We start from the raw sequence: 27,188 nt of genomic DNA, 5'->3' as shown, positions 1-27,188 counted from the left end.
CAACCCTCTCCTCCAACCTGGGATTTGCCTGGGGACCTAGTCTGAGAAATTCTTACACTACTAGGAGATGGCTCTGGGCTGGATTTCTACAAAAGAAGAGTAAGGCCTGAGAAGCTCTGAACCCCCATCAGTCACAAGAGAGGATGGCTTCAGCCTGCTGAAAGCCAGCAGCATTTACAAATTCATGTCTGTGGCTTTTGCCAACTCTAGTGGTACCTTTCTGACCTCTTCACTTCTCTGACTCTTCAATAAATCGACATTTCTTAATATAGTGTCACCTTAACAGCAAAAGAGACCTTGAATTTTTGGGACTGAATTTATAAAACACTTAGAGGTTCTGGGGTTTTACTTAAAGCAGCTTATAATTTGAAAAATGTACACGTTCTAATTATTCCAATCTCCAAGACATCAAACACATGGCATGAGGTCCCCATTGCCAAGTCCCCTTTCAGCTTCAGCTGGAGCCCTTGATTCCACAATCACAAGCAGCAAGGTGCCCTCCTCCCTTCTCTTCTGTCTGGTGCCCCCAGCAAGTTTTCAAGGTTCAGTTCTGAGACTCTCCCATTCACCGTCCCAGCAGGTGGCCAAGGGCCCAAGGCGGGAGGGAGGGAAAGGTAGGCTTAGCTAGGGAAAGTTTTGTTAGCCTTATTGGAAGGGAAGGAGACATGCAGGAAGCAGGGCTGAGCCAGGTGGGGGAAGTCACCAGAACGACAAACCCCTGGACTTCCCACTGCCCAAGCGCGAGGACTCTCTCGGGGCAGCAGGCCCCTCTCAGGTTCTGCTTGCAGACACTTCGCTGGGGGCACTCGTTCTGCCTGGGAAAACTGCCCCAAGTCCCCTTAACACCTGTGTGTGTCCTGTAGTGGGGTGTGGGGTGGAAGAGAGCATGTCACCAAAGCCTTTATTCAAAGGGCGAGTCCCTTTCCGCGGCCGCCAGAGAAGGAGGCCCCGCTACTGTGCCAGGAGGGCAGCTTGGGTTTAATACATGCCCTCCTCCACCCCTGTACCCGGGGCCCCTACCCACTTACCTGCTGACCGCACCCCTCCCAAAACCCCGCCAGCTCGCCCGGGACGGACCGCGAGTGGCCACGAGGGAGGCGCGCGCCAGGTGCGCTCTTCCCCCGACGCCGCCGTGCCAGGAAGGCCGCGCTCAGGTGCGCGCGGACAATGCGAACAAAGCCCGCACCCTCGGCGGGGCCGCGCAGCCCGGGTGCTCTGGGTAGGGGTGGCTGGGCAGAGGGGGCCCCAGTCCTGGGAGCGTGAATCGGTCCTCGGCAGCCGGCACTGGCGGGTACCCGGGCGCCAGAGCCAACTCGGGGCTGGGACTCACCGGAAGGAGCGCGGCGACCAGCGCTCAGTGCCCGGGCGGCTCTACTCACAGACGCGGGCGCGGCTCGGGCCAGGGGGCGCTACGGGATCACAGGAGGGGCGCCCGGGGCGCGGCTGCCACGTGGGACACCTGTTTGTCTCTCCTGGGAGAGGGCGGCACGACCCGACCCGGCTGAGGTCGGAGGAACTACCGCCAGGGAGGTGCATAGAGCCCCTCGCGTTTTTTAAAGCGGCATCGGCCAAGGTCTGCAAATAAAAAAGTACTTCACTTCTACGCGGGTCACCCAGCCTCTGAGCGGTGCAGCAGCGAACACTGTGCCATCAGCTGACTCCTCCACGGGCTTTATAGCTCCTTGAAAAAATGTTGACTTTGGCATCTTTTCTATTTGTCATGGCAATTGCCTTTTAATTACCTGTCCCTCCTATTATTGTAGTTGGGTAATAAGCCGACCTTTTGGCCATCATCCTTGCTTAAGATTGGAGGGCGTTTGATTTTTAAAAAATCAAATGCCACAAAGCACAATGCTGAGCATGATGCTTTATATAAAGTAAGCTCTCAATGAACGTTGACTATGACTGCACAATCCATAATTTCCATACTTCATCTGAAAACTGCCAGAGCATGCCTGTTCATTGCAAAAAAAAAAAAAAAAAAAGAAGAAGAAGAAGAAAAGAAATAACAGTAAAAAAGTTGATAAATCAATCATTTTCCAACATCCAGAGATAATCAGTTAACATTGTGGTGTATGTTCTTCCAATGTCATTCTACCCATGCAAAAATTTATGTATTTTTAGTTCATTCCATACAAGCTGTACATTACTCAGGTTTTCCACTTCCTTTTTTTGAATGTCTATTTTAAACCACTTCATAATGTCCTAATGTACTTAACCTATCTGCTATTGTTGAATATTAAACTTTCCATTTTAATAGTACAATTAGATGTCTTTGTGCTTTTGTCCAATTAATTCCTTAGAATAAACTACGAAAAGGTAAATTTTCTAGGATACAGGTTTTATACAACTTAAGACTTTTGATGCCTATTATCTAATTGTCCTCAAGGAAGGTTGACCTGCTTCCTCTTTTCCATGCTCCTTCCCATTATTCTTGTAAATGTCAATTTGATAGGAAAATAATTTGCTTTACACCTTTCCTGTCTGTAGTTCTCAGTTAATTTCCAAACCTCCCGACACTGACAGCTTCCAGTGAAAGTGGCCCGTGGTGACTTTAATGTTGCAAACCTCATTGAAGGAGGCCAGGAAAGGACTCATTTTTCCTATAATTCATTTCTCCCGGTAACATTTACTGAGCACCCAAAAATAAAAACAGGGCCACACCAGAGCAGCAGACATAATGTACCACCACATCATCCCCACAGGGCACAGCAGTTAGTCTTGAGGTCTAACTGCTGGGGAGGGATGGTCTCTGCCTCTAGATCAGCATTGCCCCAGAGAAATACTGACCAAGCCACGTGTGTAATTTTAAATGTTCTAGTGGTCACATTTAATAAAAAGTGAAAAGAAACGGCAAGCTGGATTTCAGTATTAACCTAAACATCCGGAACATTATCTCAACATGTAATCAATAAAGATGTCAAAGTCCTGTTTTTTTGTTTTGTTTTGTTTTGTTTGAGACAGAGTCTCACTCTGTTGCCCAGGCTGGAGTGCAATGGCATGATCTTGGCTCACTGCAACCTCTGCCTCCCAGGTTCAAGTGGTTCTCCTTCTTCAGCCTCCAGAGTAGCTGGGATCACAGGCGCACGCCACCATGCCCGGCTAATTTTTGTATTTTTAGTAAAGACAGGGTTTTGCCATGTTGGCCAGGCTGGTCTCAAACTCCTGACCTCAGGTAATCCACCCGCCTCAGCCTCCCAAAATGCTGGGATCACAGGCGTGAGCCACCACGCCTGGCCAATCCTGTTGTATTCTATACTCACAAGCACATCTCAATTTGGACTCGCCACATTTTTAAGTGCTGCATAGTCACATGGGGTGAGTGGCCTGTGCTGCTCCAGAGATGTCCAACAAGGGCAGACCACAGGTCCTCAAGAAAGTGGAAATTCTACCTTTGACAACCCTCTCCCTGTACCCCTTATGCTGTTTAACAGGTACCAGCGTACTTTGACCTTATCAGGCTTACCTTGGAGAAGCCAAATTTCAATCCTGGTTGTTCCTGAAGTATTTGGCATGTCTTTAATTGGGGCCGGGGGGGTATTTCACATTTTCATTCTGTGATTACGAAGAACTGAAAGTATAAATACAGTGAAGATACCTGTTGCTTCAGACTTCTTCACATCAATGTATAATCAGTCTGTCCGGGGTGTGCACTTGGGCAGGAGGGAAGGCAGGTGGTGCAGGCCCTGGTGAGTGCTGAGTGCTGAGTGGGTGACCAGCAGGGGTGGAGGCTTTTTATGCAGAAAGCTGGGTAGCTACTTTTGTCATCCATGACATCCCTTCCTTTGTGAAGATTTACAAGGATTTAAAAAATAAAGTTATTATGAATTACCGTCATTCTAAGGGGCATGTAAGCTTCTTGCTTCCCAGGAGCTTGCCTTATTCATCTTTGCAGCCCAATGCCTGGTAACTTGCACACAGTAAATGCCCTCAGAAATAAAACCCCATATCCTCCACTGACTGAAAGGACCCCCTCTTGTCCAAGGGGACCCCAGAGAAATATTTTTGAGATTGAGTCTCGCTTTACTGCCCAGGCTGGAGTGCAGTGGCTGGATCTCAGCTTACTGCAACTTCCGCCTCCCAGGTTCAAACGATTCTCATGCCTCAGCCTCCCAAGTGACTGGGATTACAGGCGCCCACCACCAGGCCTGGCTAATTTTCGTATTTTTAGTAGAGATGGGGTTTCACCATGTTGGCCAGGCTGGTCTCGAACTCCTGACCTTAAATTATCCAGAGAAATCTTAAAAGCGGAGTTCCCAGATATGACTGGAAGGGAGGTGGGACACAGCTTGTTATACCTGCTCCTTCACTATCAGCCATTAGGTTTTTTTTTTTGGTTTTTGAGAAAGGGTCTTGCTCTGTTGCCCAGCCTGGAGTACAGTGCTGTGACCTTGGCTCACTGCAGCCAAGACCTGCCTCGACCTCCTGGGCTCAATTAATCCTCCCATCTCAGCCTCCCGAGTAGTTAGAACTACAGGTACATGCCACCACACCAGGTTTGTTTGTTTGTTTGTTTGTTTTTGGTAGAGATGAGGTTTCCTTGTGTTGCCCAGGCTGGTCTTGAGCTCCTGGGCTCAAGCAATCTGTCCACCTCACCCTCCCAAAGTGCTGGGGTTACAGGCATGAGCCACAGTACCCAGCCTTCTTTCTTAAGGGTTAAACAGAAACCAGCCCTTTGGGAAAGACTTGCTCTACCCCTGCTATCTTTGAGGGTCTCACTGTATCCCCCAGGCTGAAGTATAGTGGCACAATCATAGCTCACCACAGCCTTGACCTCCTGGGCTCAAGCAGTCCTCTTACCTCAGCCTCCAGAGTAGCTGGGATTACAGCCACATACCATCGCACTGGTGGTTTTTTTGTTCTGGGTAGAGATGAGGTGTTGCTCTGTTGCCCAAGCTGGTCTTGAACTCCTCAAACTCAAGGAATCCTCCCAGTGCTGGGACTGCAGGTGTGAGCCACTGCGCCTGGCCTTTACTATTGATATGAACCAATCACTTGATGCTGCCCCTTCCTTTTAAGGTTTCAACAAACCAAGCAACCAGCATTCCTTCCTAAGAGACAATGGACCATGGAGTGGCTCTGGCTAGTCTACAGAAGATGCACCATGAGAGTTGTGTCCTCTGCTTCACCTTTTGACCCAAGAGGGCCAAAAACTCCACCCCAGAATCATGCTAATACCATTTTTTTGTACATGTAACCCATCAAGAGTCATGAAGCTTAATTGCACATGTACATCTTTCATAAATATTCATGACTCCTCCTATAGTTTACTGTGTATTTGGTCACTCCACTCAGCATAAATTCCTGTCTTATTTTTCCCAACCTGGAAGTGGGTTTCTGGTGTCTGGCTGGAAGCTACACTTCCCAGACTGTAGCAATGGCTACCCTGCCAGTGGCTACTCTTTATGAAAAATAAAGCTCTCCTTTCCAAATTCATGAACTTTCTCATTCTTCAGTTGACACCTTCTATGATGTTAATTCTCAAGTTGCGCTGTCCCGTGTGTCTCAGTTGTAAACACAAGAGGTGTAAACACAGAGTCTTAGTGTAAACTGAGAGTGTAAACACAGAGGTGACTGAATTTCACTCAGGGATAAATGGAGACATCTGTACTCGGTGACATGCATCACCCAGAGGCACCCATTGTAGTAAAGTGACCGTGGCTTCAGATTAGGGGGCTCCTGCCTATTGGCTTTGTAACACACAAAAGATACTTAACTTTTGATTGCTCAGTTTCCTGACCTATAAAGGGTGATGGGTACAACAGTTCCTAATTCTAGAATCCCAACTAAAATTTTGATCCAGTCCCTCAAATGATGAAAGGTAAAGCACACACGAAAGGAACAGACAAAAAGAAGGATGCTTAATAGAGCTCCAAGAGTTGTATATTTTCCAGAAGCCACATAGCAGCCACTAACCAGTCAGACATAAAAGAACAGGAAACAGTACCTACTAAACAGCAAAGAAACCATCCTAGAGGAAACAAAGAGCCTGACTCAGAAGCACTCAACAAGCAGCAAATTAAGCCAGAGCCTAATTTGGTCTGTGGTCTCTTAACTGTGGAGCCAAGAACAAGGAGAACAAAGTTGGGGGCAGAGAGAGACACAGGACATGAGGAGCAGAAATATTGCCATCTCCAAGCCAAAGCCACTTAGGTATGGAATAGGCAGCAATTGTTTGAAGGGTTAATGCATCCATCCCAGCTCCTACTTAAGACAGTGAGAATTATGCGCAAAGTTGTATTGGATTTGCTTTTGGGAAATGTGCTTTCTGGCCGAATCAAGTAAACATGGAACAAAGGCACACGCTTGTGTAATAACCACTCAGCCAACATATGAAACTTTGTAAGTGCTCTACCTCAAACTGTCAATACTTCCATGTTATTTCCATCTCCTCTCCAAATTCCCAGTATCATGAATTTTAGTCATCACATGTCTGCCTTAACTAAGTATTCATGGAAAACATTTAGAGAGGCATCTGGGTATACTCTGGAGGCAGAGTAGGCTCCTGCCTTATAATAAGCATCAGAGTCTGTCTCACTTCCTGGAAGGTTCTCATCACAGGAGATAGGGGCCTCTTCATCAAAAGGTTAACACCACAAGGTGTTAAAAATGGCATCCCCTCAGGGTGATAAGGGAAGCAAGCAAGCATGGAAAAAATGGCTAAGGCTTGGCAGCTAGCTAACACCTTAAATGAAGCCAGTTTTAGGTTACTTGAAACTATAGCCAAAATGCAAGAACTTTCCTAGGAAAATCAGACTGCAGCATGTAGATCAGGGCAATACCAGAACGTTAATGGTTGGTTCTCTGGGTGAGCCATCTGCAGTTCTCACCCTGTGAGACTGGGCAGTAACCTTACTTCTAACAGAACTTCACCACCTTAATTCCGGCAAGCAAAACCATTCTACCATTCTTTCTTAACTGCATGTTTAGAACCACAGGTTACCCTCCAATTCCCTTTATCTGGAAAAAGCAAAAAACACTCCGACAATTTTGTGTGTATTAAGGGCTGTTTGGATGCAAGTAGGGCCACAAAACCACCTACATGGGGAGGAGCCCAGGTATCCTCTTTGGCTGATCCCAGAAGAGCTCGACTTGCCAATTCCAGGCAGCTGTGTTGGTGAGGAGCCTATTAGTAACACTAGTGATCTATTGCTCGTGGCTGACAGTCTCTCAGCAGTGAGCCTCACAATGACTTAATTTCTCTCTGGGAATTTGGCAGCTTAGGGTCCCGCTGGTGAGGATCTTCACGTGTTGGTTTCCGGAGCTGTTATCACATAGCGAGAGAGATCAATTTCAGAATAGTAATTAATCCTTGTTCACAATTTTGAGACTTTTACATTTCTAGCTGCTGCAGCAAAAGAATTTTAGCAAAACAAGAAGTGTATCAAATATGCTCCTTATCCCCTTGTCAACCCCCAGGAGTTCACTGTTCTTATGATAGAAATCTCCTCCCTGGCAAACTGGATAAGATTTATCTTAATATTTACAAGGCCTCCACCCAAGACTAAATCATTTGTTCAGATATACGGTCTCAGCTCTATGGTACTTATAACCAAACCAGATATTCTGAGGGGATCTGAAGACTGAAGCTCTACTGTATTTATGACCAAACCAGATATTTTGAGGGGATGTGAAGAACATATTAGCTGGTATCATAGAGCTGTGCTGGCCCAAATAAAAAATCTGGCACATACCTCAATGTCAGACTCATAGCTGGAGCTCAAATATTCATTGAACGAATGAAACATGCAGCTGGCACATTAATCAAAATCGGAAACATGTTAAATCTACTCAGAAGGAAGACCTGATGATCCAGTATGTCTAATTAATCCAAGAGACATTTAACCCATATCTCTATTTGTGAGGCTAGTGCTATAGATACTAGTCTCTTTTGGAGAACAAGGCAAATTAGCTGAATCAGCAAAAAATATTAAATTCCATTTAATTAAAACAGTTCCTATTCAAATGTCTAGTACCATAGGATAAAATGTTACAATTTGAAACCAAACAATGACTCCTGATTTTTCTGTGTTCCTTGATTTGTTTCCCTAATTTTCCTTAATAAAACGGCAATTGTGTGATAGCATATTCTTGTATTTCCTCTGTGGTTACAAACAATAAAGCAGACAGTATGAACACATTAAGCCTCTAATTCTCCCAGTATGTACAAGAAAAAAAAAAGGAAATTGGCAAAAATGCCTGCAGTAAGAAAACAAGAGAAAGCTGGTTGGGAAGTGAAATAATTTTATTGGGCAAAGCAGCGTGAACTTTTATCTAACAGAAGCACATCAGTGTTTTAACAACTTTTTACACGAGGAAATATCCCATTTAACAGATTAGACAACATACATTGCCAGTAAAAGCAAAAAAAAAAAAAAAAAAAGTCTTTCAAGTATCTGCTGAGTTGGTGAGAAACATCTTAGGTTTCATAGTCTGACAGTTAAATCATGAAAAAAATTCAAACTTTGGGGTTGGCAGGAAAGTCAGCCAGCCCATAATTCTGCATATGCGTGGTTTAGGAGAATTTGAGATTATTTTTATGCTTCAGGAAAAATATATACTCTTCGTTTTTTTTTTTTAACCTTAAACTGATAACTGTATTTGGGTTTCAGAAACAGTAAATTCTATCTATAACAACAAAAATCTAGCTACAGATTTCTAAGGTTGTGGACACAGCAGGAGAGGGAACATAAAGTTCCTTCTCCAGTTAGAGTGGTCCAGAGGTCAGACTCTGTGCCCAAAGGCCAAAAGAAAAATAATCCAATTAAGGACGGAGAGAAAGAAATTGATGACCTCTGAGTGAACAGAAAAAGAAGATAACAAACATGAAAGCAAAGGACATTATGTGGAAGAGGCAGACGACAGAGAATGCAGGGAAAACTACAAAATATTTCAAACGGACAGAAAATAAAACTCCTATCAACTTTTTTTTTTTTTTTTTTAAGACAAAATCTGTCACCCAGGCTGGAGTGCAGTGGCACTATCATAGCTCACTGTAACCTTGAACTCCTGGCCTCAAGGGATCCTCCCACCTCAGCCTCCCAAAGTGCTGGGCGTGAGCCACTGCACCTGGCCTTCCTTCAGTACCTTTAAGTAATAAAAAGTTACATATATAGCAGAAAGTCCCCATGTATTCCTTGCCAGTATTCTCATTGATTTGGTATGAATTTTTTACGTAATATTTATTTGGTGGAAGGAACTTAGAGGAAAATAAAAACCACCAACCTAATAGGAGAATGGCAGGCAGGCAAAAACGGAGGGATAGAAGGTCATTACAGAGAAAGTGGACAAAGAAAAGGTTCTCATAAATAAAAACACCAGGTGCTGTACTTTCTCTCCTAAAGCTAGCCTTTGCTGTTTCCTGTCTCATAAGGGTTTACCTCCAAGAGATGCTGTTTCTGAAAAAGAAAAAAATCATCTATCATTATGCCTTACGCAAAAACTCAATTGCTATGGCTTTTAATTTCAAATACAAGCAAACAAAATATTCACTTTTAACTAGAATTACGCATTTAAGTCAGACCTGTCAGTTAAGAAAATTAATGACCACCATAACATAGCATAATATATGCTAAGTACAGCTGTTTATACTCCCCTTCACAAATATAACATATAGTTGTTTGCACTCTCCTTATATATAAAAGATATCTGACATTAACTTGTGTGTTGAAACATCACCTGAGCAACAGATTACAGAGGGTTTTATGTTCATATCACCACAGCACTTCTGTTTTAGCAATTTTACAATTAAATTGCTAACAATTAAATTTCTCCAGAGATGATGAAATACATGTGTTTGTCTTTTATTTTTTTGAGACAGGGTCTCACTCTGTTGCCCAAGCTGGAGTGCAGTGGCGCCATCTCGGCTCACTGCAACCTTCTGCTCCTGGGTTCAAGCAATTCTCCTGCCTCAGCCTCCCCAGTAGCTGGGACTACAGGTGCATGCCACCTCACCTGGCTAATTCTATATTTTTTTTGGTAGAGACAAAGTTTCACCATGTTGGCCAGGATGGTCTCCAACTCCTGGGCCTCATGTGACCTGCCCTCCTCAGCCTCCCAAAGTGCTGCGATTACAGGCCTGAGCCACCATGCCCAGCCAAAATACATTTTTACACCCATTCTATCTCAAAGAATAATTTAAAGGAGTAAATATTCAGCTCTATTTTCACCACAATGAAGTAATGCTTAAGCAATCATGTACATTATTTTTTCCTAATAATGTAACCCTCTAGTTTCATGCCCTATGTAACTGATCTGATCTAAAAGGATACTGTACACGTAGCAGCTCAGGGAAGTTGAGACAACTGTTTTAAGTCGTAAGACCTAGTGTTTCAGCCTGTATGTGATTTTGGACAGTCATGTAACTCTCTCTGAGCCTCAGCTTCCTTAACTGTAAAATGGGTCCTACTTTCTTTTCAAGGGCATTGTGAAGATTAAGTATGTGAGTAGATGTAAAAATGCTTTGTAAATACGTACTACCCAAACACAAGGTATTGCACTGTATTCAAATGTAAATAAAATATCTATTTATTCCCACAGTAAGGAAAAATCCAGTTCAACTACTATGCTTTAAATCAAGTTTTCTTTTGAAAGCTACTAAGCCCTGTCTTAAATCTATCAAGAAACAATGAAATTTCACTTTAAGTTTTATGTGTAAGCACACTCAATATCCTTAGGAAAAAGGCCTGTTACACAGATAAGAAGAACATACAGGCCAACCAACTTGGTTAAAAATGTAATGACTTGGTGGCCGGGCGCGGTGGCTCACGCCTGTAATCCCAGCACTTTGGGAGGCCGAGGAGGGCAGATCACGAGGTCAGGAGATCGAGACCATCCTGGCTAACACGGTGAAACCCTGTCTCTACTAAAAATACAAAAAGATTAGCTGGGCGTGGTGGCAGGCACCTATAGTCCCAGCTACTTGGGAAGCTGAGGCAGGAGAATGGCATGAACCCGGGAGGCGGAGGTTGTAGTGAGCTGAGATAGCGCCACTGCACTCCAGCCTGGACAACAGAGCGAGACTGTCTCAAAAAAAATAAAAATAAAAAATAAAAAATAAAAAAATATATATAGTGACTTGGTACTAGGACTAAATTCCAGAAATCCATGTCATTGCATGTTCCTTGATCTATGAAATTAAAATCACCATTAAGTTTAAGATTAGCCGGGTGTGGCAGTGTGCGCCTGTAGTCCCAGCTACTCGGGAGGCTGATGTGGGAGAATTGTGTGAACCTGGGAGGCGGAGCTTGCAGCGAGCCGAGATCACGGCATTGCACTCCAGCCTGGGTGACAGAGCAAGACTCCATCTCCAAAAAAAAAAAAAAGATTAAAAGATTTTAAGCTTAAACACACCAAACAGTCAGTATTAAGACAATGTATTAAAAAGGACTGAAAGTTGTAATAACCCAAAATTTCTAAAAGGAAACATGAGAGTCAAGATAGTTGATCTTGCATTAATTACATTTAGCTTATAATTCAGTTGACCTTTCTTAAAAAGCAAAGAAACGGTCTATTACCACATGAAAGATATGTTTTAACACAGTTGGCAGTTGGTTCCTACTTGAGAGTTACTACACCCATAAAAGATTCATGAAGAGTAATATAGCCACCTCTTGAACTATTTCCAAACAGTTTAATATAAACTTGTTAACCAACAAAAGTGCACATATTAAGTAAATCAAAGTTCCTTTGCTTTTGGCTGGAACTGTAACAACTCAAAGTGGTGAGGAGAGACAACTTTATTCTGAGATTAGAGGTTTTTTTGTTTTGTTTTGTTTTGTTTTGTTTTTGAGACAAACTCTCACTCTGTCGCCCAGGCTAGAGTATAATAGCAGTCTTGGCTCACTGCAACCCCCGCCTCCTGGATTCAAGCGATTCTCCTGTCTCAGCCTCCCAAGTAGCTGGGATAACAGGTGTGCACCACCATGCCCAGCTAATTTTGTATTTTAAGTAGAGGCAGTGTTTCGCCATCTTGGCCAGGCTGACTTCGAACTCCTGGGCTCAGGTGATCTGCCCGCCTCAGCCTCCCAAAGTGCTGGGATTACAGGCGTGAGCCACCACTCCCAGCCCTGATCAGAAGTTCTAATTGGCTCTTAATCAAAAATTTATTTCTGAGAACCATCTTACAACAAAGGATCCCAGACATTTAAAATATGGGGGTGGGGTGGGGAGGAACACTGGTTTAAAACTCACCAGTATGTTCTTTAGACACTAGAATCACCACAGCCAAAAGCGGGGAGTATGTTTTGTTTTTAAATGAAAAATACCCTCAGTGCAGCCCACTTTCCGTTCTTGCCCCTTTAGATCCACTTTCCGTTCTTGGCCCTTTAGATACCCCTCGCAAAAAGTGCTAAACATATTTACAGCAATGTGCATAAGTGAGATCTGAGTTAATTTCAGATCTAGACAAAAAATCTGAGGCTAAGCTTTATGTCACAACAAGTTTTACAAGTCCCTCCACATATCAATAACATAGGCATTCACAGAACCAAACAACAGTAAGGAAAGGCTATTACAACTGGAATACCCCTGGGGGTTCAGTTCCATTAGCAGTAGCAAAGGAAAACGATCAGATAAACCTACAAAAACAGCAGAAGCATTATGACCAAACCTCAGGTCATTAAATCACGAAAGTACAGCCTTACAATAGGTTTCACTCCATTAGCTCTATCCTGCCAATATGCCTGAAGATGTCCTATTGGTGATCACAGAAGAGGCGAAAACATACGATTTAACTTACTTAACTTTTTAACAGTTTTTTCATTTCAATAAATTTATTTTGATTGGTTGAATTGTTTAAGAGGAAGAGAAGAATATGTTCATGTTTTTCAACCTGTGGGTGAAAAAGAAACCATATGATTTAATTTCTAAAAACGTTAGGAGTGTAATTTCACTTAAAGGAAATTTTACCTACTTGTTTCTGTAACTCTGTGCAGCAGCAATTCATCCTATACATCTTTTCTAAAAGCACAAGAAAAATAAGCCATTAGATAACACATAATGTAAAGAAGAAAAACTTGGGAGTGTAAACATATACAGATAGCTCTCCCCCTTGCGCATGGGTTCCGACTACAAAGACCTGGATGGATCCATTTGGGCTTTGAGATTATCTACTACCATGGTCTGGATTTGACCACATTAACAACCCATGTCTCCAAGGTTTTGGTTGTCAATCATCTCTCTTTTTGACTGAGGCCAGGTCTGTCAAATATACATCTTATGAAGTACCAGGAAGATGGAATCTCAAAAATATGACTTCTCAGTTTGATCAGGATAGAAAGTAAATTGGAAATAAGAAGCACGCAGAATGCCTGGCATTTTCAAAGCTCTTGGTGTCAATTCCCACAGCAGTGCTGACAAGTCTGATCTAAGGACTATCTGGACTCGGAGGACTGCCTCCATCAAGGCGGCCCTCCCAGGCAGCCACAGGAATCAGAACCCTGCCACTGGATTTGTGGAGGAGGAGAAGAGAGTATGGCATGGGGAGTGAGAAAAGGTCAAGTCAACTAAATTGATTATCTGTTATTCCTCACACTTAACATCTGTTATTAATAACACTTGAAAAGAATACCTGTATTTAAAGCACTCTGCCTTTGAGGTGTGATGTTTTTTGCCAGACCAAATGTCACTAGCTTATCAGCTACATCGACAGTCCCATTCTCAGAACATTTCTCAACTGACACTGTATGGACATTCTTTGTAATTCCTTTCACAGAAAGCATTACATTCTGATTCAACATGAAATTTTTTAATAGCATTATTATTAATTGAGAAGAGCTTCCATTCAATTCCATTAATCCTGGAAAAAATAGATATTATAGTCTTTTAGTCCCTTTTAAAAAGACAGAATTTAGATAAATTATCTAAGAATAATAAGCAAAAGGCTTACTGGACTTCAGCTGGATTTAGGTGTGTTCTGATGTACTACTGCTATTGCATTACAAAAGACAAATTTATTCAATACATATTGATTGATCACCTAACAAGGCATCAAGCACTAATCTTGGACTAGAGGGCACGAAACAGACACATCTGTCCTTCATATATTCCAACAGGAGAAACAAAGACAATTTTCCAACTCTGAGTCAAAACCTAAGAGGACCATGAAGCAATCGGTATGGTATTATCTGCAAGTCCTCTGCATAAGGACATCAGGAGCAACAGTAAAAAGCTACTTTAAGTATTTTTGTTCACTTTGTTCAAATTCCGACTAAGGAGTTGAATATATGCAGATTTACCATTCATAAGGTAGCCAAAAATGGTGTCATGTGAATGCCTTCAGTCCCTAAAGAGAGATGTGACGAAGCAGAAAGACCCCAAATGAGAGGTCAGACACCCTGGTTCACAGACACCAGACACCCTGTTTCACATCCTGGCCCTGCCACTTACTAGCTTAGCAACCAGGGGCAAAACCGAATCTCTGAACCCTGGCCCTCTGAAACTAATCTACAAAACAAAGACTGACTGAGCACAGTTTTTGTGAGAATTCGATAAAGAATAAAGAATATGAAACTTATTTGAAAACTCTTAATATTTAAAAACATTAAGGCAGTTACTGGAAATATCCATTTGATTCCGACTTAGAGCTATGAAACATAAAGAGGAAAAAAAAAAATACCCAGAAACCTAAATTGGAAAGTGACTTAGCTGTCTACCTTCAAGTGAACATCTAATAATTTGGAAAGGAAGCGCCAGGTGGCTAGAGGTGATTGGTTGCACTCTGCAAAGAGGCAGGGTTTCAATGTTTCCATAGTCTGCATAGAGCACTTCCACATCAGTGTCTGATGTCCCCAGAACAACTGCACGATACCAAAAATCATCACCTGAAAATAGAATGAAATCTCAGGTAAGAACTTACAGTCAGTGATTCCTCCTACTTTAAGATGGTTATTCATAGTTATATTTACATCACTTAAAAATCCATGCCAAAATTTCTGGTTACAGTTCAAATTAAATACAAACATTTACCTCTACATTCCTATGAAAAAGGTAATAGAATTTTTTTTTTTTTTTTTTTTTTGAGACAGGGTCTGGCTCTGCAGCCCAGGCTGGAGTGCAGTGGCACAATCTTGGCTCGCTGCAACCTCCACCTCCCAGACTCAAGTGATCCTCTCACCTCAGCTTCTTGAGTAGCTGGGAATACAGGTATACACCACCACGCCCAGCTAACTTTTTATTCTTGGTAGAGATAGTCTTGCCATGCTGCCAAGGCTGGTCTTGAACTCCTGAATTCAAGCTATCCTACTGCCTCAGCCTCCGAAAGTGACGGGATTACAGGCGTGAGCCACCGTACCCGGCCAGATTTTTTTTTTTTTTTTTAATGCGTAGAATAGAGTAGAGAACAAGAGAAAAGACAACAGAATATTGGAAGCTGGAAAGCAGATGCCTGAATGAAAATGATTTAGTAGAGCCATGGTAGCTCAACCAAAGTTGGCAGTGGGGAAGCCAAGAAGCATCCCAGCTTGCATCACAAATCCCCAACCCCTGAAGTCTCAACGATTGGTGCTGCTCATTCAAAAGCAGGAGTTAAGATGGAGTTGGAAATGAAGATTGGCCAAGGAAGCAGAGTTACTTGCAAAGACACCTGAATAGGCTTTGGTTCATACACTCATTTGCATATAACACCTATTTTTAAAGTTGCTAAAGAGAATGGTGAGCTTTGTGTTCCCATGTTTTAATAATGCTGCTACTTGAGGGCAGAAGACTGGAGGTTTCCTCTCCTGAGAGAATGAACCACAGAGGGCATGGACTGGAGAACGTGAGGCAGAGTAGACAAGGGAGAGTTTAACACTGGCAGGCAAGCTGTGCACTCCAGGCAGGAGGCCACCAGTCCATGTGACAGCCCATCAGGATGGCGACACTGGGAGTCTGCAGTGAGATGGCAGAGCCAGATCACCCACAGTGAAGGCCATCAGTGGAAAAGCCCCTGCCCACTCTCAAAGCAACTTCCCAGTAACTTCTCAGTGCCCCATCTTAAATACAGGAACAGCATAGGCTCACCAGAGATTTGCAGAAAGCCTCTAACATCACAGAGGAGACCAAAACAAAACAGGACCTTAGGGAAACCAAGGCAGAAAACCAAGGAGGAATATGACAATGAACATTAGAAGACTGACAGTAATATCCTTGGAGAAATGACATTCCACTCTTGAAAGAACAGGGTAGTATTAAAACACATAAACATGAAAAACAAAACAAAAAAAGCTATTGAAATTAAAAATGTGATAGAAATGAAAACCTAAATTTAAAAAGTTGGAAGGTGAAATTGAGGAAATCTCCTTAAGAACAAAAAAGATGAAAGAGAGAAGAGGACATTTAGCAGAAGAGTTCAAATTCAGCATTAGAAGACTTGAAGCTCCTAACAGAACAGAAAACAAAAGCAACTAAAAGCATTAATTCAGGAAAGTTTCTCAAACTGAAGCTCATGAATTTCTAGATGTAAGGGGCCCACCCACTGAGTACCCAGCAAAACGGTAGAAAAAGAAACACCATACTAAGGTCACATCATAAATTTCAAAACAGGTGAGAATACTAACAGTTCCAGAAAGGCGGAAAAAACACACAAAGTTTGTGGAATCCGGAATAACATTAATCTTTTGACCAGAAACACCAATAGCTAAAACACAATAAAAGCAGTGCCTCAAAATTTTAAGTGAAAAACCATTTCCAATCTAGAATTCTGCATCCAGGCAACCTATCAATTAACTATTAGGCTGAAGACTTTTTCAAACATGGGAGATAACAGAAAATTTGTCTTACATGCACCTTTTCTCAGCTTCTGGAGGACAGGATCCACCCAAATACTGGAGTAAATCAAAAGGGAAGTTGGGGATCCAAAAAACAAGGTGGGACGAAGGAAGAAGAAATCTAGCTAACACAGTGTGGGGGGCAGAAGTGCCGTCCAGGAAACAACAGGGTCAGGGCTGAAACGATCTCAGCATGGTGAGGAAAAACCCAGGATTACAGCTCAGGTCTGGGGGACAAGCAGCCTGTACAGGAGCAGACTGAAGGCTGAAGATGCCTCCAATATGGTAATGTTGAGAAAGTACATGTTGTGTTCTTTGAGGGAATTTGCACTAATGCAGAGCACTGGAAATAATTAGTGACAGTCTATAGAACACTAACAACAACAAAAGTGGCAAAAGAGAAGGCAATTGTAATACACTACACAGCTCAGCTGTGAACAGTGCTTATGCAGTCCTAATGAAGTAAGGCAGAATACTTATAGAACCAAAAATTGTGATTTATCCTGGAAAGAAAGGGCAAGTATAGATCCAGTTCTCATACAAAAGAAAAACAAAACTAGTGTGCAATATCTGCAAGACCATGAAGTTTGAAGGTCCCCAACTTGTACTCCCCAACAAAAACAATTTGGTGCCCATCTAATCACAAAAATGCCTTTGTGAGAGGTTTGGGATCCAGATGGGGGGTTTTGAAACGCCACTGGAGCCCAAGATTGAGGAAGGCTCTTTGAGAAGGCAGGCCTGTGCCCCAGTGGCAGACTTTCAAGACCTTGTTCCCAGCTACTGACTGAAAGCAGCCCTGTCCCCAGGTGAACTCAGCTCTAGCCCCACGTGGCTGCCATCCTGCCACTAGCCACCTCTGCCCAGGGACTGGCAGGAGCCATGCTTGCCTGCCAATTGGACCTGACTGTGGACCATGAAGCAGCACTGTAACCTGGCTCCACTCCCACTTAACCTTGATCCCAGAAGCAAATTCAAGTGTTATTTATATTGGCATACGAAATTTGTTAAAATGAGACATTAAAACGGAGAAGGATCAAAGTATACCCTCATCAATGAGCCTGACTCCCTGAGGCATTTCATCCTTCTTTTAGTACATTCACATATGGAACCCTATGAATTCTTTGCAACCCCTCCATAAAGAAATGTAATGTGACTGATCCACTAGAATAGTGTGGTTATCTCGAGCTGGTTATCTGTAAGTACTGACAGATTTGTAGAAATCTACCTATATCCTTGCCTAAAAATAATCTATATAGAATCGAAAAGCTGAATGACCAACATATGAATTAAATCCACAACACTGCCTTCCTTAATTTCTCTCCCTAAACCAAATGAAATATGCAGCTAAAATACCAAAATCTACATAGTATCATGTAGAACAAAACAGACTAAATACCTTTCCTCAAATATTTTCCCTAAAAGAACCTTACTTGTGTATTTGGCACAGCATGCGTCTCCAATTCTTGGTCTATAGGGTGGTCGACTTTTCGGAGCATTGCAGTATTCTAATAATTCAGCTGTCAACACGCACAGCTTTTCCTGATTTTCTAAAATATATAAAAGCAATCTTTTGTGAAGAAAATTTCCAGTGCTACTATTAACACTATACAAAAGAATGGCAAGTCTAATCAATCCAAAAACCCTTTGTGTATTAAAATATATTTAAAATATATACATGTATATAAAATATACATGATACTCGAAAATATACCCACTATCGGTTGCCATTTGCAAAAGGGATGCAATCAATACCCCGAGTGGGCAGGGAGGAAGCCTCCGGTGGATCAACTACTTGATCAAGGTGGTTATACTGGTTTGTTCACTCTGTGAAAACTTATTAAGCTGTATTTTTACAATTGTTTAGTGTACTTTTCAGTAAGTGTTATACTTAATAAAATTATCCTCAATAGCATTTCCAATTCATCATACAACATGTTGTCAGGATCAAATAACCCTAAGCTCCTGCTTTTTAGTACACAGAATAAAGATCCTTTTGTAGTATTAGAGATAAATTTAAGAGCAGTTATTGGCATTACCACAGTTCTAACTTTGAAAATTTGAAACAAAAGTTTCATTTTTTCAGCTTTAAAAGTGCCTGCAAATTATTCTAAAAAGACAGCACTCAGCTTGCACTAACTCATCTTCAGATACTACAAGGATAAAGTCATATACATTTAAGAGATTCCTTAATTGCAACTTCCATGAAACAACAAAAGGAAAATTAAAAATAAAGTTTTATATGCTACTTTTCTTCAAGATTCGTTCTAGTGTGAAACACTTCTCTACGTCTCTAAGGTATAGTAAAGCTATGATTATGAATGGATTACAAAGTCTTTCGATATATCTAAAGCAGTAAATATGATTCAATATAGATAATGTGTTTTTTAAACAAGAAATTATACAGTAATTAAGGACACTTCTGTTATAAAAAGCTGTAGACCAGGCTACTGGGCAGGTAGGTGCTGACTGTAGTAGGGCTTCCCTTCATGTTCCCGCTAGTGTTTCGTAACTAAATTTGCCTTAAGTGTTATGATCAGTTCTTCCTTAAAACAGTGAGCCTCTTTCTCCCCTTCATTCCCAAAGGAATTCAAGACCAGCACTTTCGTTTTACAGTTTAAAAGATGAGCATAAATATGTCTCAAATTTTGGTTTCTTACCTGGCATCCCTTTTGGTAGAGCATAAAACAAGTTTGGGCTTATGATTTCTAATACATTTGCTTGTATAGTTTTATCCACTGGCAATTCTATCGTCTTCCATTGCTCAGCTGAAGAGGTAGCTGGAAACATACAAAACACAGGTCTCACACGGAATAAAAAAAATGTACTGTTGTTTTCCTCAGTAACATATTTAATTCAATCATTTGTTCATGAAATGATTATCAACATTTCCAAATCCCCAAAATAAAAATCTGTATTTTTTCACAAAACAATCTATTCTATTTGAGGGATTTTGTGGGCAGTACGAAAAAGTTCAGTCTACAATGAAATCCTTGAACTATTACACTCCTGTAGTATATTTCTGTATATTTCCATCTCTGTCAAATATTTAATGTAATTCTTACAATTTACTCAAGCTTCTAAGTGAGATATCTCTGTATATGTTTATCTGACAATTACATTGAAATGAATGTTTGTTCAATAATTTAATAATAATACAATATTAACCTACTAATCTATGTCCGTAAAGCATATCTCTACAGGAAAATTGTCATTTATGATGGAAAAATTTTCATAGTCTCTGAGAGCAAAGAATAACAAATTTAAACAAATAAATGGTTTTAAAATGTTACCTTGAAGTCCCTGTACATGAACTTGAAGCTCATGTTTATTAACAAGTCTGTCATTTGGTAAGTCTTTATGTGGTGAAGCAGATTTTAAAACCAGATGTTCATCAATCAGAACATCACTAATTATTCTGGGATAACAAGTGGAGAGATCCGTAAGTTCAACTCCTATCCCATTTTCAGTGACTTCAACCACTCTGGCTTGCAATTTTATCCCAGCAACACACATCTGGAATCTTGTTATGGCTTCTTCAGACCAATGTTTGTTTCTAGACTGTATATCTGGAAAATAAGGACAGCAGTAAAAAGAATCCTATGAACAAGTTTCATTTTTGCTTTAGTAGTACCCAGCACCAGGTCTTTGCCAAGTTTACTTTCAGGTCAGCAATTCTCAGTATCTTCAATATTCAATTATACACCTACATCCTGCATGCCTGACTTAAGAGATAATGCATTTGCTAATACACTCTAGGGTTTTAGGAGACTCAGGATCTTTCCTTACATTCTCTGCTAACATATCTTTACCGGGCATTTTCCAATAGAAAAAGGAGTACTGTTTTAGAATTCACCATCATGTTCTGTTATGTATGAGTTAACCATTATGCTGGTAGAAGATGTCAGCTGATATACTGCCACCTTTGTGGAGAGTTCTCTAATAACTTCAAAATGTTTTTCATTATGTAAGCAAAAATTATTTTTCTTGGATAATTTTGGCTTACACCCTTGTTTTCTTAGCAGCGATTTTCAAACTTGAACATGTATCTCAATCACCTAGAGGCCTTGTTAAAACACAGACTGTGGGGCCCTACCCAGAGTTTCTAATTTTGGTAGGTCTGGGTCTTGGGTGGGGGCTGAAAATCTGCAGTTATTAACAAGTTCCCATGTTGATGTTGCTGGTTTGGGGGCCATAATTTAAGCAGCACTGGAATAAAATATGGTAATTAAGAACAATAATCTGGGCCGGGCACAGTGGCTCATGCCTGTAATCCCAGCACTTTGGGAGGTGGAGGCAGGTGGATCACCTGAGGTCAGGATTTCAAGACCAGCCTGACCAACATGGAGAAACCCCGTCTCTACTAAAAATACAAAAAATTAGTTGGGCGTGGTGGCACATGCCTGTAATCCCAGCTACTCAGGAGGCTGATGAGGTAGGAGAATCACTTGAACCTGGGAGGCAGAGGTTGCAGTGAGCCGAGATTGTGCCATTGCACTCCAGCCTGGGCAACAACAGTGAAACCCCATCTCAAAAAAAAAAAAAAAATTAAAAAAAGAACAATAATCTGAAATATATTATAAAATAAACAGAAACAGATTAGCAGAAGAAATAAATCCATCTATGCTGCCTGACTTTACCACTGTTGACATTTTGGAATCCAACCATCCACAACTTTTATGTGCAGATGTCCAAAATACACACATATACACACATTCTCTTATATATTCTATTATAAAGTTTTTATAATAACCGCTACTATAGGTATAATGCCAAGCACTGTTAAGTGCTTTATATTTTTCTCTTAACAACTCTTTGAGGAAGGTAGGAATAATTTCCAGATGAGGAAACAGAAGCACAGAAAGTTTAAATAATTTGCCTAAACGTCTCATAGACAGCAAGCAGCAGTTGGCTCTGACGTCTATTGTCTTTATCACAACACTCTTTTATAACCTGTTTTCTTCACTTAAATCATGAACAATTCTTCATATCAATAACACATATTTAACATCATCTTAATGACTGTGCAATAGACAGCTAAACATGTGGAACTTTGAGTGCCAGACCCTGTCCTAAACCTTCATTTAATCCTCCCAACAACCCTACAAAATAAGTACTATCATTATCCATTTTATGGATCATTTACCCAATCTGCTATTATTGACTATTTATGTTATTTTGCCATTATTAACAGTGGTGTAATAATTATTTTTGTAACCTATTCTGTGCAATTCCCGGATTTCTCTGGGATAAATTACTAGGAGCAAAATTACTAAGTCAGAAGGTATGAACGCTGGAGGTTCTTAAGGAATCCTGCCAATGCCTTCCAGAGGATCGTGCAGTTTTTATTCCTGTGGTCAGTAAAGGAGCCGCTTCCCTACTCTGACAACACTGGACGTTTTTGGTCAATATTGTAAGTAAAATTTCTAAGTTTTATAATATGAAGCAGGATCCTCTAACTCACACGAAATGTTAACATTGTAGATATTAACACTTGGATTATATGCCCCAAGTATTAGAAAGTTGAGAAAGTTTCTTATTGTATACCATACCTGCTAACTGGCACCGTATTCCCTGAAAGGGAAGGTTTAAAAATGTTGATGATATCATTCGGAGTTCATCTGCAGTAACTTCTTCGATGTTTCCATAATCCACAAAATGTACTTTAACATGTCCATTTGGTAAGATTTCCTTGACTAAAGCACGATACCAACTACCATCACCTAGGTTTAACACACAGTTTGTGACATGGAACATTTCCTTTCTATCGACACTTGAAATACTTATCTTGAAAAAAGCCACCCTTTGTCTAAAAGTAGGTAATAAATTTGCTTACTTTCCCAAATCACGCCTTTCATTTTTCAAAATTCAAAAATCTCTAGAATGAAAGAATTCTCAAAATCTATTTTTAGACTATCTCCAAAATGTATAGTGCCATACTTTTACATTTGATATGAATTAAAGATTTCATTCATAACCTATCCAATAAACAGAATGTGAAGGTGAAGATAAGACTTGAATATACTTGTCAGTTTTGGAGATGTATAATACTCTTAGTACTAATGGCTCAGATTATTTTACTTGTTATGTGGTAAAATAATTTAAGTAGTAAATAGTAAAAAAATTATTGTAATGAAGATGTCTCAATTACATTTTCAAAATACTGTAAATACTTATAGTAACCAGAAGAAACAATGAACCTGCTGTGAACAGTGCTTCCGTGAGCTAACTTATTTTAATATTAACAGAAATTCTGGAAAGAAAAGCATTAAAATAATGTTTAATAAAGTTAAGGCAAGAAAGTATCACTTGTAAGTTCCTTGTTACAAAGAGAAGGAAAAACACATGACATTGTAAGCATTCATTCATTCTTGGCCATGAAAAATGTTTGCTTAAGCATTAAGAAAATGTGCACTAAAAATAAGGTTAAGTTAAGAAATATAAGGTTCTAAAAGTCAAGATTGCATCAATTGCAACTTACCTGCAAAAAAGGCACAACAAGGTTGTCCTATCTCTGCCTTGAAACCATTAGGTAACTTCTGCTGGCAGTGTTCTGCTAATGACTTGTTCAAATCATTGAGTTTCTTTAAAGCTGAAAATACACATAGGATTTAAAAATTAAGAACATATTAAAAAGTAAACAACATAGATTTTCCTTTAAAGTCAGAAAACGTGATTTTTATGATCAAGACAGGTACCTCCCTAAACTACTATTAAGTCTACCCAATGCTTTTCCTTATTAAAAAACTACTGGGCAAATAAGTTGTTATTTAGTTAATACTTTCAATAAACCCAACACCAACGATTTACTGGGCAAAAAGAAACAATTAGAGCATGATTATCAGTACAATAAAGCATGAACTTTGCAGGGAGATAAGAAAACAGCATACAAACCCATACAGAAGCTACATAAAAGCTGTCCTGAAAGTGACTATAATCACTAAATGGATGGCACAGGTAACGTATAAGAAGTCAGAGCTCATGAGCTCTGCGTGCTGGAGGTTTCATACAGAAATACAAAGTACATCACATTTGAAGGAGAGGGTATTTCCAGAAGGAAGACATGGCTCTCAGACAAAGGACAGAATTATGAAATTAGGCAACCAAAAGTGGGCAGCAGGCTAGCGAAGCGCAGAAGTGGAGAAGTGGCCACTGGAGAGAGACATTGGAGCTGTCCCTGCAAAATGCAGACCATGGAGAGCTTCTGAATGCAGAAGGGATCTAAACCACTTAGTAGTAGTAAAAGAAAAGCAAATGCCTTTTAAGAATGTGACAAAGGCTCATTTACTAAAATGGAAAATAAATTCTAATGTTTCAGACGTTTTGCCTTTCAGATTAGCCTAAATAAAGTTTAAGGACACACAATAGACAATGATACACTCTGCTGCTGGGGGATTGTTTGGCTGGCCTCTGAAGAACACTAGCTCTCAAAAGCACAAACACACATATTCCTTTGACCTAATACTCTCATTACAATTTTAGCAACTTGTCCCAGAGATCTACTCCTAAAGTAAAAATCACAGTACAAGGATTTGTTTTAGTAATAAAAGCTTGGAAACCACTAATCCTGTATTTATCCACACTTAGTAGTGTGTATCCACACTTAGGTTAAATCTCACAACTATGGGGTCAGATAGGACCTTAGTTATCTAGTTTAATGTCCTTATTTAACAAAGAAAAACCAAGATTTGGAAAAGTTAAGGTCAATGATGCTCACCAGAATGGCTCAAACAAAAAAGAAAAAACACAATGTTTGTGAGGATGTGGAGCAACTAGATGTTAACTTAGGTTAATTAAATTAGGATAAACCCACACAGTGGAATACCATGTAGCCATGAAAAAGAATAGAGACTAAACAGCAATGTGGTGTCACAGAGTGGCTCCTGAACAGAAAAAGGACACTAGTGGAAAATCTAGCAAAAACCAAATAAAGTTTGGAGTTCAGTTAATGGTAATATACCACTGTTGGTCTCTTTGTTGCGACAAATGTGCCACGATCACATGCTAACTACAGGAGAAGCTGGGTGAGGTGTATACAGGACCTCTATGTACCATCTTTGTGACTTTCTGTATACCTAAAATTATTCCAAAATAAAAACTGTTATTTAAAAAGAGACTGGAGAAAACAGTATGTGAACTGATATCCAAAATGTAGTGGAAGAAAAAATGCAAAAATTACTTACCATTTTATACTATTGATAGATACAGAAAAGGATTATATATACTCATACAAGCATATGTATAGAGTATCTCTGAAAAAATATTTGGAAAATTGAGAAGAGGAACCAGGAAACTTACTTTGCACTATATACACTTTTGAAACATGTTTTCATGTTTCCTTCTTCATCTTTAGAATTTTTATATTATGTTTGTATAATCACCTTTAAAAATAAAAAGGAACTTCAAAACTGTAAATTTTATCCTATATGGAATGGTGGCCTACCAACCAGATGATTCTGAATGAAGAAATGACAAATCTCACAACTATGGGGTCAAACAGGGCCTTAGTTATCTACTTTAATGTCCTTATTTGACAAAGAAAAACCAATATTTGGAAAACTTAAGATCAATGATGCTCATCAGAACGGCTCAAATGAAAAAGAAAACACACAATGTTTGTGAGGATGTGGAGCAACTAGATGTTTCTGAATCACTTCAGAAACTGGCCTTTGTAGATGGGGAAGCTGCAAATTTACATACCCTTTATGACCTAATAATTTCATTCCTAGGTATGGACTCCATGAAAATGCCTGCACATGTGCACCAGATATGCTGTAATGTTCACAGCAACACTAATTTACAGCCCAAGCAAAACAGGCCAAGTGTCCAATGGTAGAAAGAAACTGCAATACAATTCACAGAACACTATGCAGCAAGGAAAAATAAGATACAGATACATGTAACATACAATGGAACACTATGCAGCAAGGAAAAACAAGGTACAGACATGTAACAATCTCACAGTGCAGGGGGCAGCAGCAAGGCTCAGAAGCTCGCATAGTGTGTAATTCCATTTCTAGAAAGTTCAAAACCAGGAAGAACTTATCTATGCTATTAGAAATCAAGATGTTTACTTTTGAAAGAGAGAGGTGGCGGCTTGGGCACAGTGGCTCACACCTGTAATCCCAGGACTTTGGGAGGCCGAGGCAGGTGGATTCACAAGGTCAGGAGATCGAGACCATCCTGGCTAACACGGTGAAACCCCACCTTTATTAAAAATACAAAAAAAAAAATTAACTGGGCGTGGTGGCACATGCCTATAGTCCCAGCTACTCAGGAGGCTGAGGCAGGAGAATCGCTTGAACCTGGGAGGCAGAGGTTGCAGTGAGCCTACACTGCCACTGCACTCAGGCCTGGGCAACAGAGCGAGACTCCATCTCAATGAAAAAAAAAAAAGAAAGAAAGAAGAGGTAATGATGGGAGGGGATAGGAGGGAAACTTCTGGGATACTGGTAATGTTTTATTGCTTGACTTAGAGGCTAGTTATACAAGTGTGTGGAGTTTGTGATAATTCATTATGTTGTACTCCTATATACACATGTATCTATATGTTACACTAATACTTCAACACAAGTTAAATTTGTTTTTTGTTTGTTTGTTTGTTTTCCAGAGACACGGTCTAGCTCTGCTGCCCAGGCTGGAGTACACTGGTATGATCAGGCCTCACTGCACCCTTGAGTTCTTGGCCTCGTCATCCTCTTGCCTCAGCCTCCCAAAGTGTTAGGATTATAGGAGTGAGCCACTATACCAGGCCGAATTAATTTCTGTAAATGAATTTAGGAGATACTCTATGAAATGTAAACTGGTTTAAATATAAAGAGGTATTGTTGAAAATAGAAATAATGGCTTAAAAGAGAATAAAAGCTAACTAAGTATAACCAAATCTTTCTTGGAAATACAAATACCCACTTGGCTCTTCTTGGAAAGAGGTACTTTTATCACTTAGTAACAAACTCATGTGAAGTTATTATCTATGCCAATGTATTTGTAAAAAGAAACAAATGACAAGAATCAACTTACCATCCTCTTTAAGCACATGGCAATAAAATTCTCCAGGACTATATATCACACAGACCACAACATCTACTGTTTGGTCAACAGCAAGTTCAACCCATGTCCACTCCAATGGATTTACTTTTCCTTCCACACCCAAGGGAACTGTGAAAATAATTAAACATTAAATGGACATAGTGGAGGAGGGATGTAGCGAGGTTGGGGTGGCGGAGGAACCCGCTTTTGAAGAACTGAATTTCCACTGACTTTTTAAGTGCCTTTATAGTAATATTAACCGTAAAGTCAGTCTTACAATAAATTACTATCTAAGTAAATTTCAAATTTACATTTCTGATCATCAGCTGCTGGCAACCTATAAAACTCCCCATAAAATTTTATTTTTCAAACATTCTTACAAGTATTTAGATGAATGCTTGATTTAAAAAGATGAAA

General features: G+C 40.4%; 2 protein-coding genes across 5 annotated transcripts in view; both read right to left on the bottom strand.

Annotated features, from left to right (window-relative positions):
* VWA2 (von Willebrand factor A domain containing 2) overlaps window positions 1-1,460 on the bottom strand; it is a 55,594-nt gene extending 54,134 nt beyond the window's left edge. The window contains exon 1 of one of the 2 annotated variants that reach the window (XM_034931537.3): window positions 1,331-1,460. The gene's annotated coding sequence lies outside the window, so the exon portion shown is untranslated. Of the gene's footprint in view, window positions 1-1,028; window positions 1,287-1,330 lie in introns of those variants that run through there. The other variant, XM_057298786.2, reaches the window with a different exon arrangement.
* A 2,620-nt stretch (window positions 1,461-4,080) lies between these two features.
* The window catches only part of TDRD1 (tudor domain containing 1), a 62,110-nt gene continuing 39,002 nt past the window's right edge, over window positions 4,081-27,188 (bottom strand). For all 3 annotated transcript variants that reach the window (XM_055092307.1, XM_055092306.1, XM_055092305.1), the window contains exons 16-26: window positions 26,763-26,900; window positions 23,224-23,334; window positions 22,295-22,465; window positions 20,036-20,311; window positions 19,403-19,522; window positions 18,176-18,292; window positions 14,655-14,822; window positions 13,571-13,798; window positions 12,914-12,960; window positions 12,745-12,832; window positions 4,081-9,398 (exon numbers count right to left, since the gene is read on the bottom strand). In XM_055092307.1, the coding sequence (XP_054948282.1) occupies window positions 9,367-9,398; window positions 12,745-12,832; window positions 12,914-12,960; window positions 13,571-13,798; window positions 14,655-14,822; window positions 18,176-18,292; window positions 19,403-19,522; window positions 20,036-20,311; window positions 22,295-22,465; window positions 23,224-23,334; window positions 26,763-26,900 (1,496 nt within the window). In that variant the 3' untranslated portion in view covers window positions 4,081-9,366. The remainder of the gene's footprint in view (window positions 9,399-12,744; window positions 12,833-12,913; window positions 12,961-13,570; window positions 13,799-14,654; window positions 14,823-18,175; window positions 18,293-19,402; window positions 19,523-20,035; window positions 20,312-22,294; window positions 22,466-23,223; window positions 23,335-26,762; window positions 26,901-27,188) is intronic.

The sequence above is a fragment of the Pan paniscus genome, chromosome 8 (assembly GCF_029289425.2).
Source record: "Pan paniscus chromosome 8, NHGRI_mPanPan1-v2.0_pri, whole genome shotgun sequence".
Lineage (NCBI taxonomy): Eukaryota > Metazoa > Chordata > Mammalia > Primates > Hominidae > Pan > Pan paniscus.
The sequence above is the reverse complement of the archived record's forward strand: the minus strand, read 5'-3'. Positions and strand labels throughout refer to the sequence as shown.